Below are 15752 nucleotides of genomic sequence, written 5' to 3'. Positions count from 1 at the left end.
CCTTTGCTTCTCCCTCCGCTGCCCCCTCCTCCTCTTCTTCCGCCTCCTCCTCACAAGGCGCATCCAGGCGGGTGAAGGCGGTGGAGGGCAGCCCCAGTGAGGAGGCTGCAGCAGCAGGGAATCGAGGAGACGGAGCTGGGGTGGGCGACGCGGCTGGAGCTGAGCGAAGAAGAGCAGCGGCAGCAGGAGGAGAGCGTGGCCTGCCACGAGATCAACGTCTACTTCAGCAACTGCATCTCCCTCCACCGCTGCCTCCCCAAGCGCCGCCACCCGCAGTGAGTGCCTTCCAAGGAGGATTAGCAATATGCTCCTGATTTCTCCCAGGGCTTGAGGCCTTAACGAGGGAAAGAGTTCCTTCCCCCCACTAAGGCTTGTTTAATCCAAGCTTTCTTCTCTCCTTAGAACCTTCTGAAGGAAGGCACCAGTTCACAGGAAGGGAGGTGTATAGGCAGAGGCAAAACTATATAGGCAATATTTTACTACTTTCTGGCTTATGGTCCCTTCATACTTACAAAAAACCTCCCTGGCTAATATCAACTTGCTAAGACATACATGTACTTGGGTGTTTAAATCGCAACATTACATGTGTAAAGGTGGCTAGTCTGTGCCTGCTGGTCTGCCGGATCATCTGCACTTACAGCATTATTACAGGATATAGTGACTTTTATGTTTACGGTGTTCTGGGTTTTGGGTGCACCCAGAGACAGCTGTGATTCTTTAACAATTCCTGAATTTATAAGCAAATTTGGTGTTGCATACTGAGGACAGTTAAGCCGTGCCTACCGTAATAGTTGTGTGTATTCTTTTTTTAAAATAGTTTTTATTAAAGATTTTCTGTGTACAGAATATTATAAAATTAAAATAAAAAGTAACAGAAAAGAAAACCATAGTTGAAAGGAAGAAATGAAGAGAAAAAATAAGCCAGAGCCAAATGGAATAAGAGTTAAAAGATAGCAAAGGTGTAGAAGTGAGGAGGGGGGAGGGGAGAAAAAAAAATAGAGATAAAAATAGAAAGGATAAGTTGAACTTCTATTCCTCCTTATAATGGTGTCTCGTGGTCTTTTTAGTGTTAATTTCTTCCTGTTACTGTTTGCCTTGCAAGTAGTCTTCTACTCTTCCCTTGATCTTTAGATTAGAATCTTTAACTTGTGTATTAATGGTCTTGTGTATTCTTGTATTTTTTAAATGCCCTTGTAATAGGAAGCATGGGGAAGATTTGCATGACAACTAATGGATATGTTCTCCTGCTGTTATACCTGTAAAATCCTTCCTGATGTTGCTATTAGGTCTGTCCTTGAAGGAACATCCCAATTAGCAGCTTTGGGAACCTCCTCCTGGGGCTAATAGGAACCCAAAAGAGATGTATTTATTGAGACCTTTGTGTGAATTTCTGATATCAATAATTTCAAAATGCAGATGAAGACTTTATTGTCATCTCTTCATAAACTGTTTGGGAAACAGTTTGCATCATATAGTTGTACTGATGGAATTAAGGAAGGAACTGGCAAAACTAGGTCTGATTATTCATTGCTTAAGAAAACCATATGAAATTCAGAGGAATTGAAAGCATTAGAAATATGATACACACAGAGAGGAGGAAGTGATCTTTTGAATGGAGTGGAATAATGTAGGATTTCAATTAATCTACTGCCACTCTCTCTCCCACAGGTGGATGCCATCCGGGTTAATGTAAAGAGTGATTCTGAAGATCTGCAATATCCGGTCTTGTTTGTAGTTCGGCAGCAGAAGGGAGTTCTGTCCTGGCAGGTCCCACTGGTATTTCGTGGCCTGTAAGTAGATGTAGTCTTGCTACTATTATCCCCCTTGAGATGTTTGACACTATACACATTGTACATTTCAGACACGAAATCCCTTTGGTTGAAAAGGGGGATATGACGCACATTTGTATCATAAATCGCTCCTCTCCAGATGTCTCCACTATAGAGAACTCTTAACACTCTCTGTGCATCAAAAGCCTACTTCTCTCTTTCTACTGTCCTAAAATGTGTGTATTTGCACACGTGCACATGCACACAACTACACGTTAGGTATAACCTGGCTCTTTGTTCTAATCAATTTTCTGTATATTACGTGAAAAAATATAAAGCTGTTAACATTTCAATAACACAATAATAATAATAATAATAATAATAATAATAATAATAATAGTAATTATAATTATTATTTATATTCCGCCCTTTTCCCCGAGGAGACTCAGGGTGCATTCCAACAAAAAAGGCAAACATTCAATGCCAAATACATTCATAAGTAAAAATACAAAAACAGACTTGATAAAATCTCAAAAAGAAACAACAGCTACAACAAAATTAAACAAAAATTAGATGATAGCATAATCTACCAATTACCTTGCATCTTGTATGAGAAACATTAAGCATATATTATATCAAATACACATAATGATCCATTAAAATAGTTATTAAAATATTAAACAGCCAATAAAGCCAGCAAGCCAACCATACCAAGTGAGCTAAGACCAACTAAGATTAGAGTGTAATAGCAATATCCAGGAGATTATGTATTAATTGCATGTACCTCCTCCTCTCCTATTGAACAGAGGCAAGCTTTTAATGTTTTTTTAAAGAGAGAAGGAAGGGGGCCATTTTTATTTCTTTAGGGAAAGCATTCCAGAGGTGGGGCGATCATGGAGAAGGCCCCCTCTCTCATTTCCCCCAGCCGTACTTGAGATGGGAGTGGGACTGAAAGTAGGGCCTCCTCCGCAGACCGCAGTGCTTGGGCTGATTTGTACATAGAGATGCGGTTAGTCAAGTAGTCTAGGTCCGAACCATTTAGGACTTTATGGATAATAACCATCACTTTGTATTTAGCCCAGAAGCAAACCAACAGCCAGTTGAGCTGCCTTAACATAGGAGTTGTACGCTCCCTGTACGATGCTCCAGTTAGTAATCTGGCCATCAATCTCTGTACTAGTTGAAGCTTCCGAACTATCTTCAAAGGCAGCCCCATGTAGAGAGCGTTGCAGTAGTCCAAGCGGGATGTAACTAAGGCATGGACCTTGAGTCCATACCTTGTCTGGCGTCTCAAGGTATGGACACAGCTGGGGCACAAGTTTTAACTGTGCAAAAGCACTCCTGGCCACAACCGACACCTGGGGTTCCAGGGTCAGCGATGAATGCAGGAGCACCCCCAGACCAGGGGTAGTGTGCTGGTACAGTTGTACCAAAAGCTCCGACTTTATTTTCTTGTTGCTAATGTTAGCAATCATAGGACAGGCCACCTGTCAATCATCATTAAGTTTGGTTCCACCCCTTGTTCAGGGTTCTGGGAGGGAAGGAGCCATTTTTAAGTCTGTCTCTCTTAAGGAAGCTAAGCTATAGGACGTAGACCAGCTCATCCTGTAGAAAAGCTTCATATCCCAAGCACATCCGGGGAACATCCTGAGAAACCAGAAAAAGAAATTCCAGGGGAAAAGTCCCAAAAGCTCTGGCTCCTGAGGGAAACCGCCCTAAGTTTCTAAAGACTTAAAGAGAGAACAGCATCACAGATCCACGGAACCCCAGCTGAAACATCTGCAAGCCTTGGTTGGTAGGTCCACTCGATACCCAGATGCATTTGGAATTGGTAGTGGGTCCCACATCAGCTAGGTCTATTTTGATAGACAGCCTGGGAGAGGTTATAAGAGGATTTTCACAGTTATCCAAAGCCAATTGCCTGTCCCTTGGGGACAAGACTGAAAGGGCCAACAGTTTATTAAGTAAACTTTGAAGTGTTATTTGACTCCTTGAAGATTTATTATTTGTCCATCAATAAAGACTTTGTTATCATATTAAAGACTCAAAAGGCCATCCTTTTCAGGGAAATCCTCAAGAACCTCTCTTTAGGCAGCCTGGCTTCCTGCTGGGCATAAAGTATACGTCCTATACAAAGACAATAGTTACAGGCCCAGTGCGTGACAGAACAACCCATCCAACTCAGGCTGTAGCCCTGCACCCTGATCTGCTTTCCGACTGACCAGGAGTACCTCTGTCTTGTGTGGATTTAATTTATCTTGTTAGCCCTCATCCAGTCCATCACTGATGACAGACATCAGTGTAGATTTGTTCCAACAAATTATGCAATCTAATTAAAATAAGTTATGCTGAGTTCAGGAAAGAATCTTCAGTAATTACTATTACAAATACAGTGGACTTTCAGGACACTTCTACAGTGTCCAGGCTCCATTGCGAGGTCCAAGCTCCATTGTGGCTACACGGGGGTGCAAAAACCCGCCACATTGCTGGGGGTCTGGCCATACAGCACAGCCATGCTAGGCATGACCAATGCCTCCACACCTTTCCTGTCCCCCATCCCCTCCCCAAATTCACAGAAAGCTGCCTTATTGTTCCTGGAAGTCATTGTTCACACTCACTGCTGCTGCTGGAAAGATAAGTCCCCTCCCCTCTTCAAGTATTTGTCATTGTCAGTGAAGGCAAATAAGAAAACAGACATCTTCCAGGAAAAGGAGGCTTTCTATGAATTTTGATGGGGAATCAGGCAGGGAGGGTAGAGGTGCACTATCATCCTACCTTCCTGGGCTGCCTGAGTCTGGGAAGTGTGGGATGGCTGTGTGGACATTGCCTTGGATTGTGAATGATGATCCCAGATGGCAGTCTCTACTGCTTTCTGCACCCGTAAAGATTTAATTCGTCATGGAAAACCTAAATCTTTATAGATATTCTAAAAATTTGAGTGTAAATCAGATTAAAAGGCTTACTGCAGGTTAAACTGCACGAGCCTGGGTGAGTCATGCAAAACCTACAATGCATTTTCTGGCAGTGTAGATGGGTTTTCAGTTAACAGATATCCATGGGGAGTGGTAGATGCCGGATAAATGTAGTTTCTGGTTGCTTTTAAAAATAGGCCTAACCTATACTATACCCCATACTATACCATACCATAAACTTCATATTGACTTGATATTTATATTTAAATACAGTAATTAAAAGTAAATAAATTCAAATAAAGAAAACATAATGTAACTACATAAACCATCCCACATTGAAAATGTATGCATGATTGCTAGATAACCCAACAGTTTTACTATATTATAAAAACAACTTGGTGAATGCAGTATGCAATTTTAAGTTTCTTGTTCTTGATTCCCAGTTAATTAAGAGTCCACTGTACTAACATCAGTCTTAATGAACCATTGTAGAGCAAATAAACTTCTTGGGTGTGGATGAGATAACAAGAGAGGAAGTGGGGAGAGGAAGAGACATGCAGGATGTTCTAGTGCATTTCTAGAGGTTAATGAATTTTTACCATCCTACATGTTTTAGTGGGTTTACCTCTTGACGTTGTTTGCATGATCTGTTACAGTTTTGTGACTTACTTCTGTGAATAATATAATGGTCACTTGTAGTACTTTCTGCATTTAATTTCCCTTTTATTTCTCAGCCCACAATCCTACCATTGGGCAGAAATACTGTATATAGAAATAGGTATACCTCACAACCTCTGAGGAGGCCTGCCATAGATGTGGGCAAAACGTCCGGAGAATGCTTCTGAAACATGGCCATACAGCCCGGAAAACTCACAGCAACCCTTGCCCATGTCTGCTCTAGTACGTGCTGCAATTGGCATGTTCCTTGGCAATAAGGTCTAATGCTTTGGGCTTTTATTTGCAGTTACCAAAGAAGTTATAATTACGCAGAAGTAAGCCGTACACTTTGCCCATCAGAGCCCACAGCTGAGAACAGGCCTTCGGAGCAGATCTTATATGTAGATGTAGCTTCTATGGCCCCCTATAATGCTCACTATGTACTGCAAGTCACCAGGATCAAGAACTTCCAGCTTGGGTGAGTTATCTGAAATATTTTTGACTGTACATAAGTTGAAATTGTGATCATCACTTTAGGTTACATGGAGAAAAGATTAAATCAGTCCAGGCTGCTCTTGCATAGTGAAAGCACTTTTAGCTTACCATAGTTGCTGGTATATAGCTCCTCCCATAACATGCATTGCCCCTCTTCATCCATGACACCCTTTTTAAAATGTTTTTTTTTTTCTGGAATAATTTCACAATTCCAAGAGTTCAGAACATCCTGAGACTGGGACTTTTATCTCTGTGCAAGTTCACAGTTGCACAGTTAATTGTTTACATGTTTTCCAAGTTCACAAACACTGTCCCTATATACATATAAAATATTAATTAAAAATGAAGATTTATTTTAAATTCTCAGCCTTTTTCTGTTTTGTATATTCTGCAAGGGAGAGGCGTACTTTTGACTGGCAGTCCCATTTTGCTTATGCATGCACAGGCATGCATGAACAAATGGACAAAGGAAGTCGTTTAAACAATAAGAAAATACTTAATCAAGAAGGGAAATTCCTATCATTGCTTGAATGACCCACGAAACTGCGTAGTTACTTAATGTAATTATTTTTTGTTTTGAAATTATCACACCACTTCAACACTCTTTAAACACATTCTTGAAGTTCTTCCTAAACAGGAATTCCCTGTTTATTGAAAAGTCGTGTAATCGTGTACCGTTCTGGGTTAGAGAGCTCTTAATCTGCACTTCAAGCCTTGTGTGATAGTCTCCCTAGTAATGGCTAGCATTTCCAATTTGTCACCTTTATATATAATTTGGTAGCAACAACAGTTAAAGTGCATCCCTTAATTAGAGCAATGTTCTTTGTCACAATAACAATTAATTTAATGGGGTGCTTCCAGGTGTAAGGAAAAACTGAGTGGAAACAGGTTAAAATAACCTGCTTCCGCTCAGTTTGGTGTGCCCACCTCCATATCCTGGACTTTCTCTTTAGAGTGACTAATAATAATAATAATAATAATAATAATAATAAAACTTTATTTATACCCCGCCACCATCTCCCCAATGGGGACTCGGGGCGGCTTACATGGGGCCATGCCCAAGACAATACAATATAACCATAACATAATACAATTAAATAATACATTACATAAAATAAACAGTACAACATAAGATCGAAACAGCAATATAACAAGAGCGGGCCGCATGAACACTACATTTAAAAACTAGATTAAAAATTAACACTCTGGGTGAGAAAGGGATCAGAATAAAAACCTCGAGGGATGGGACATCAGATAGTGAACCAGTCTAGAGGATAAATATTGGGGGGGAGTAGCATAGAACATTTACTCTCCGAAAGCACACCGGAAGAGCCATGTTTTTAAATCTTTCCTGAAGGCTAAAAGGGTGGGGGCTTGCCTGATTTCAATGGGCAGCGAGTTCCACAAGCGAGGGGCCACCGCAGAAAAGGCCCTCTCCCTTGTTCCTACAAGGTGGGCCTGAGATATAGGTAGTGACTACATGCAGGCCTGGCCCAACACGGGAAGCTGACCACGCCCCCGCGTTGGGCGCCATGTTCCCGGAGGCGTTATCAAGCCCCCGGCAGGTGGGTCCACACCTGGCCCCGCCTCCTGCACCCAGGGCGCGCAGCGCGGGAGAAGGGGCCAGGTTTGCTTACACATTAATATGAAGATGAAGATGAAGATGCTTACACATTAATATGGAGGTAGTTGCAGTCACTTTAATGAATCAGAACTCCTGGGTTCATTTGAGTATAGGAAATTTGAAAAGATTAAGGAAATTGTGGGTATACATTTTTCAAGTACTATACCTTTAAAACATTGCTGCCTGCCCTCATTCTGTGAGTTCTGGCTCTTTTCCCTCTTTTTCAGAACAAATAATGCATTTACATTCAGTGCCAGCCCTTCACAACCACAAGTAAGAATTCTTTTGGCTACCTATATTTATTTTATTTTACTTACGCTGGGGTTAGGCTATTATGGAATGTGTAAGTCTTTTCATGAAGGATCGCTTTGTCTTTGCTTCCCAGCCCCTTTCCTGCTGCTGCACTGAGGTATTATCTCCTCAAAACGTCTCTGTATTGGGAAAAATGAGCACATCATTGCTCCCAGCACCTCCACTCCCAAGCTTTTTTCATAGGCCAAAGGACTTGCCAGATGGCAGAGGGATGAATTCAGGTGCAAAACGAAGTGGGCTAATAATTCAAGCAGGCATGGGATATCTGAGACATTAGGGCTGCACACAAGATGCAGCTACAGGAGCTGCAAGGCTTATTTTAGATCACATTTTTAAAAGTACAGGTGAAGCTTTCTGGCTATCTAACTCAATATGTAGAACGAATCAGCAGATAAATCAAAAACTTGTATGCAAAAAATATATTGGTTCTGTTCACATGGCTTATGAGATTTGCAGATCATGCTAGTAATTTGTGACTATGGCAACTAATTGGTGCAATTTGTTCCAGCTGGACACTATAAAATAATCGCCAAAAATGGCCATGTGCTTTCAAAGAGGCCTTAAAATGAAAACTAACTAGGCTAACTGAGTAATTTGCAAAGCAACGGAGAGTACTGAAATATTCTACAGTCAACTCTCCACATTAACAGGCCTAACTTCTGTGGATTTGACTATTTGTAGATTTGATTAATAGAGTTTCTCTGGGAATCCTTGAATTCTCTGGTGTGACTCAAGGATCCATTTCTGAAGGACCTAGAGCTTCCTAGCAGTTTTTCATTTCTAGTTTTTCCACTTTTACAGCCTTCCCAGTAAATACGGAGTCTGGGCAGGCTAGTTTAAACCGCAAAATCACTCAATAGGTGAATGGTCTTGCCCAAATGTCATTGTCCAGAATTTTATTACTCAAGAATTGTTTTATATAACTATGCAATAAAAAGGAGAATTGTGGAACCCATAAGCTAAAAATAGTCATTTTCCCCTTCCCAAAATTACCAAGAATGCCCTGGTACAGGTTTGTTTGTGACAGGTTTTTTAGAATCAAAACTGTGTCTGCTGAACAAAATATCATTTGTTTTTTTAGAAACTTGTGGGTGTATAGCCATGCAGTGATTGGGGGAACCAAGGATGCCCTTCCAAGCTTTCATTGTGCTTCTCTTGCTCTGCCACTTTCTTCTGCTCATTGAGGACTAATTTCTGCAACGTGGGAGCTGTCACTCCTGGGTTATTCTTAAACTGTCTCTGCAGCTTCTATGTACAACCAAATGGTTTTGAACCAGGCCTGTTATTCCTGGCATATCAGCTGCTGGCATGGCTCAAGATGATAGATCCCACAATATGAAAGCCAAGGTGAGGGGCTCAGTGCTGCATGTCACTGAGATTCTGTGGCAGCAAAATAAGGCAGTACATGTTTTAAGGCAAATCATACATAGGTAAGGCGTCCTTTTAAACAGAGCACATAAAGATAACATGCAAAAATACAAAGCATTTAATCTTTGCTGTTGTGCCGCCAAATTTGGCCTCTCTACACGAGCATGTCTTCTAAACTGTGCCTTATATCCAGCAGTTAATGATGGAAGGTGTTGATTGCTGAGCTTCGGCAGCATGGGGCATTGTAATGGGATGGTAAGACCTAACAAGAGCAGTTTTATGATTAGACCATAAAAGCCACAGGATGCCCACAGTAAATAAAATTTTTGGAAACTGGCTTGTGCATGGAATCATGATTTTCACAGAAAAAAAGTGTAGTTCTGAAGACAGGGTGTCCCATGTGGGATAACTGCAGGGGGTGCATGGATCTCTTTTTCTCCACCATTCCCTGTGGGTGGTTACATTTTCAGAACACCCTCCCTACTTTCCCCTGTGGGTGGGGCATCTCCAGAATGGTCCAAACATGCTGCCATCCTCAGAAGACAGCATTATGGGAGGGATCCATTGTTGCCATGGGTTGGCATTCCTAAGATACTCCCATCCTCAGGAGGTGCTGGCAAGGGGAGAAATCCATTGCATACCCCACCACAGCTGATCTCACAATGCTGGGAGTAACTTGGGAACCTTCCCAATGCTCCCCCATCATTGGGAGATGGTTGAGGAAATAATGCCTCACGTCCCTACTTTTGGGAGGCCCGTTCAATTTCAAATACTCAAAACTATGGAAGTGAAACCTCTGAATGTGGATGACTGATTGGAGTCATTAATCTACTTCCCCTTTGAAACACTTCTCTCCCTTGGTCTCTCAAGTACAGTGGTTCTCAACCTGAGGTCCCCAGATGTTTTTGGCCTACAACTCCCAGAAATCCCAGCCAGTTAACCAGCTGTTAGGATTTCTGGGAGCTGAAGGCCAAAAACATCTGAGAACCCCAGGTTGAGAACCACTGCTCTAGTACATCTGACCCTGCACTTATGATAAAGATATCTTTAAAAAAATAATTTTAAAATCCTTTCTTCTTCCCATAGTATTTTTTGTACCACTTCCCTCCAGACGTGGATTCTGTCATTGTAAAAGTGAGGTCTGAGATGGTTTACCCCTGCTCTGTTGTTTCCATTCAAGATACTGTGGTAAGCTTTGAGGGGGTGGAGAGGGCTTATGCCTTCCAGCCACCTAGTTGAACATCAATCAGCTAGTAAAGTGTGGGCTAGAAGCTAGTAAAGTGTGGGCTAGACAATGCTACTGTTAACTAGGTTGCAAATTGTCTAACCAGCCAAATCCAGAGGATACTTGCAAATGGTTTCTCTTCATCCTGGAGAAAAGTGGCAAGTGGGGTGCCACAGGGTTCTGTCTTAGGCCCAGTGCTATTCAACATTTTTATCATTGACTTGGATAGTGGAATGTAAGGAATGCTTATCAGATTTGCAGATGACACCAAACTGGAAGGGATAGCTAAAACGCCGGAGAACAGAATCAGAATCCAAAATGATCTTAACAGTTTAGAGCAGGAGTTTTCAAACCGCGGAAACCTTTTTAAAGAAAAAGTTTCTCATGGTGCACCAAGAAACTTTTGACAAATGGACCAGGCCAGTGGCAGATATTTCTGAGAACTAATTGAAAAAAGAAAACATGAAGAAATTCCTATGCACACAGCACATAGCTTATTTATAGAGAGAAACACAAAAAGAAAGAAAGAGCAATAAAATATTTAAAATGAAGAACAATTTTAACTAACATAAACTTAACAGAATTTCAGTGGAAAACCCCAGGGGTCATCCAGCCTTTGCAACAACAATAACAACAACAGGAGCAATCCCAGAGGCCAACCAGTCCAACCTATTTCTGCCATGCAGTAAAAGCACAAATCAAAGCATTCCCAACAGATGACCATCCAGTCCTTGCGATAATAATAATAATAATAGGAGCAACTCTAGGGGCCACCCAGTTCAACTTGTTTCTGCCAAGTATGAAAAGCACAGTCAAAGAGGTGGTGGGGAGGCCAGTTCTCGAAACCGCTGGTTTCGAGAACTGGACCAGAAGTAACAAAATGAATTTCAATAGGCAGAAATGTAGAGTATTTCACTTAGATAATGCAAATGAAATGCAGACATACAGGATGGGTGACATGTGGCTTGAAAACAGTCCATGTAAAGGAATCTAGGAGTTTTAATAGATCTCAAACTGAACATGAGTCAACAATGTGATGCGGTAGCTAAAAAAGCCAATACTATTCTACGCTATATTAGGAGGGATATAGTGCCTAAATCAAGGGAAATAATGGTCCCATTTTATTCCGCTTTGGTCAGATCTCATCTGGAACACTGTGTCCAGTTCTGGACAACACCGTTCAAGAAGGATCTTCACAAGTTGGAACTTGTATGGAGAAGGATAACCAAAATGAATCAAGATTTGCAAGCCAAGCCCTACAAGAAGCATCTTGGGGAGCTGGGTATGTTTAGCTTGGAAAAAAGAAAGCTAAGTGGAGACATGCTAGTAAAGGTAAAGGTTTTCCCCTGAATCATAGAATCATAGAATAGAATAGTAGAGTTGGAAGAGACCTCATGGACCATCCAGTCCAACCCCCTGCCAAGAAGCAGGAAATCGCATTCAAAGCACCCCCGACAGATGACATTAAGTCTAGTTGAGTCTGACTCTGGGGGTTGGTGCTCATCTCCATTTCTAAGCCAAAGAGCCGGCGTCGTCGTAGATGCCTCCAAGGTTTGGTTTCTTCTGCTCTAGACTAGGACATGGAACAATGAATGCAAAATTCAGGAGAACAGATCCCACCTAAATATTAGGAAGAACTTCATGACACTGGAATATGCTGTCTTGGAGCATGGTGGAGACTACTTCTTCGGACGTTTTTAAGCAGAGGCTGGATTATCATATGTTGGGAGTGTTCTAATTGTGTTTTCCTGCATGCCACCTGAAGCAATTTGGCTTCATAGACGATGGTTTGAGGTTTCATGAAGATGTACTTCTAGCAAGTGATAGATGCTACTTTCCAGCAATCGGCAGGAATATCCACAGCATTTATTTCATCTACCCAGTTTGCAATTTTATGAAAAAATGGGATAAGATTAGTCTGACATGACCAGTTTTTGAGAAAGAGTAGATATTCAGTGCTTAAGTTGCAGGACTGTCTTTGACAAAAAAGCCATCAAGTTGCACTTTCTGCAGGTGTAGCTACCCACATTCTCTGTCAAGAACACAACCATATTTCAGATGTTGAAGGTAACTGCAGTAGGACCTTCACATTTCATAAACTTAAATAAACACAGAATTCCAAGACTCCTCAAAACTATCCTGCTAAACACCCACCAAAACGTTTGCTAGCCTTGCCTGTTAGTCAATAACTTGTTCACTGCAGCTATATATGTACTGTATACTGCACAGAATGATAACACTGTGTAACAATATTTGAAAAAAAAATTCTGTTCCTAGTTTGAAAGTACTATTTTTGTCTAATTGTGCAGTACTTACTTTGAAAGTAATTGTTATACTCTAGAAACTTTGTTTTTCAATCCTTCTATTACCTGAAACTCAAAAGTTTGTAATTTTTCTTAATGAAAATAAAGAAGTTTTTAAACTTTCACAACAAAGTTTTTGCAGTTTAATAAGCCCTTTTCATATTTTTGTGATAGAACCAATTAAGAAATGACCTTTATAACCTAGGGACAAAAATCATGTTATATAGTATGATTTGATGGAGGCTTTGTGTAAATAAACGTTAAAGGGGAAGGTAAAGTAATCATTAATAAGCTTGTCCAACTGTTGCAGTGTCCAGTTTATGATTTGGACCATAATGTGGAATTTAATGGAGTTTACCAGTCCATGACAAAACAGGCAGCCATCACAGTACAGGTGAGTTATGCTATTTTTCAGTGAAGTGTTTAGCTACTGTTTTCTTGGCAAGAATGTGTTCAGAGGGGGATACTGCACAATGGAGAAGAGGTACAGCCCCCATGTGGATTCAGCCTATGGAAAGAGATTATATATCGTTTACGGGAGGATTGCTTTATAGTGTCTTTTGCATTTTCCACAGACTTTTTCTAGTGCAGTGTATGTAACTGGCTACTTAGATGAACTAGAGAGCCTTTTTCTGTGTTTCTTATGTTTTTCAATAGCAAAATAGTAATGGTATATATAACTTGTTAATCATATGAAAGCAATGAACTGTGGTAACAATAACACATAATAATCTGTTTGGGTGATCACAGAAACAAGAAAAGTAATTACTTCTTTTACATTTCTCAGCCATGGGACTATGAGTTGGCTTTGCAGAATGAGTTATCTAACATCCACCACTACCATGGAGTACCCAGCCTTAAAGATTTTATTTTCTATCTTATGCAGAAAAAGGACTTCCAAGGCAAGCAGTTCTTTGTTGTGTTTGTTATAAAGCCAGAAGATTATGCCTGTGGGGGATCAATGCCATCCTCTATTAAAGGTAAGATGTCTAATACCAAAGGGAAGTTATGCTACCCCTCTATTCTGCCTTGGTCAGACCACACCTGGAATCACACTGTGTCCAATTCTGGGCACCGCAATTTAAGGAAGATGTTGACAAGCTGGAATGTGTCCAGAGAAAGGCGACTAAAATGTTCATGGCTTTGGAGAACAAGCCTTATGAGGAGTGCCTTAAAGAGCTGGGCATGTTTAGCCTGCAGAAGAGAAGGCTGAGAGGAGACATAATAGCCATGTATAAATACGTGAGGGGAAGTCATAGGGAAGAGAGAGTAAGCATGTTTACTGCTGCCCTGGAGACGAGGAAACAGAACAGTGGCTTCAACTACAGGAAAGGAGAGTCCACCTGAACATTAGGAAGAGGGCCAGTTCGTAATTGAAGCCGTTGAAGCCGCTGCTTCGGGCGCAGCCCTTTCTGGGCACTCTCACAGCGGCGGCAGTGGCGACGACCATTGGGTCGCTCGCCGTGGAACGAGGAAGTCCTCGCTCTTCTCACAAGATTTCTGCGAGATTTCTGAAACCTCACGAGAAAGCGAGGCCTTCCTGGAGTTCCGCGCGCTGCCACCGCCGCCGGTAAGTTGGGGGGGGGGCATAATTTCGGGGGGGGGGGGGGCACAGCCCTAGGTTTGCTTACATAGTGATTAGGAAGAACTTCCTAACAGTGAGAGCTGTTCAGCAGTGGAATTCTCTGCCCCGGTGGGGGCTCCTTCTTGGGAGGCTTTTAAACAGAGGCTGGATGGCCATCTGTTAGGAGTGCTTTGAATGAGAATTTCCTGCTTCTTGGTTGGACTGGATGGCCCACAGTGTCTCTTCCAACCCTATGATTCTATGATTTTTAAAGCTGAATTAATACATATCCTGGTTTTCTTTTTACAGGAAAAGCTAATCATACATGGAACCTCCAGAGGATGAAGACCCTTGAAGTGACTATTGTTCCTTCAGTGAAAGGTTCTTGGCAGTAATTATACACCTTTTCACAATCAGCATCACAAAGTTCAGTAGCCTATTTGGGAAGGATAATCTATAGAAGTGGTCACTATAAAGTGAAGGCATTCTATACTGTATTAATTGTAAAGGCCAAGTAATTGTGATATGAAACAAATTGTTAAATTCCATTTTAAAAATTAACATGCAAATTCTTTAGGCAGGGGCAGGGCCTGGGATAGCTGGAATTTCAACCAGTATGAAGGGATAGTTTGATCTGTTCCTTCTTTGCTGAAGATTCCACCCCAACCCTCAGTTACTTTGGTGAGAAGTTGCTGGTTAGTAAAATGGGAGATTTCCTCCCAATGCAGATATAAACTTTTAGAAGATTTTTTTCTCGTGGGCACAAGAGAGGAAAGAGATTATATCCCTCTTCATGCCTGCTCTAATCCTATTACCTGCAGCTAGGACTCTTTCTATTTCCAGTAAAGATGAGTTTAGTTGGCTTTCATAAAGAAAAAAAAATCAGAACCTCACTGTATACACTTATAACCTGGTCTGTTTCACTTGTAGGACTGATAACATACACCTTGGATTATACATAGCTGCCCTTTCAGTTGCAAAACAAATGTAACAATTTTTTTTAATATAATGGAACAAAAATATCTATTTTTCTTCTTCCAGGTTCTGTGTATGTGCACGCCATCCTTTTCAGCTTTCTAAGCTTCTTCTCCTTTTATCTGGGTGCACTGCTAGTTGCATTTGTGCAATACTGCAGGTGGGTGAAGCATTTCAGCAAAGCGATTTTAGAGGGTATGCCTCATATTTCTTTTTCTGATGGGCCTAATAATTGTGTAGGAAATCATGAGCATTCAAGAAAATTTACAACTGCTCAGATGTCTTTAGCACAGTTTCCCTTTTCCTGGGTGTAGAAAAGAGAGGCAGTGGAAAGTCGGATTTCCTTTCCATATCACTAATGTTGTTTTCCGTGTCATATAATGACGCAAAGGAGAATTAGGAAATGGATGTAGTTTTGAGATCTCATTTTTGTGAGAAATGTATCACTCACTTTTTGGCAGGTGAGTTTCACCTTGCCTACTACACTTCCACCTCGCATAAAGGAGAAAATTTCACATCTGGCAACCAAGTGGTTTCATTCTTGTTGC

General features: G+C 41.3%; 1 protein-coding gene across 5 annotated transcripts in view; it reads left to right on the top strand.

Moving 5' to 3' along the window:
* sidt1 (SID1 transmembrane family member 1) overlaps nt 1-15752 on the top strand; it is a 111371-nt gene that overhangs the window by 26232 nt on the left and 69387 nt on the right. For 4 of the 5 annotated variants that reach the window (XM_062971312.1, XM_008120473.3, XM_008120474.3 and 1 more), the window contains exons 2-9: nt 1669-1790; nt 5646-5816; nt 7685-7730; nt 10224-10325; nt 12976-13059; nt 13552-13645; nt 14539-14610; nt 15271-15364. In XM_062971312.1, the coding sequence (XP_062827382.1) occupies nt 1669-1790; nt 5646-5816; nt 7685-7730; nt 10224-10325; nt 12976-13059; nt 13552-13645; nt 14539-14610; nt 15271-15364 (785 nt within the window). The remainder of the gene's footprint in view (nt 1-1668; nt 1791-5645; nt 5817-7684; nt 7731-10223; nt 10326-12975; nt 13060-13551; nt 13646-14538; nt 14611-15270; nt 15365-15752) is intronic. The other variant, XM_062971313.1, reaches the window with a different exon arrangement.

This window comes from Anolis carolinensis, chromosome 2 (assembly GCF_035594765.1).
Source record: "Anolis carolinensis isolate JA03-04 chromosome 2, rAnoCar3.1.pri, whole genome shotgun sequence".
NCBI classification, from domain to species: Eukaryota; Metazoa; Chordata; class Lepidosauria; order Squamata; family Dactyloidae; genus Anolis; species Anolis carolinensis.
This window is presented reverse-complemented; position numbering and strand designations above follow the sequence as displayed.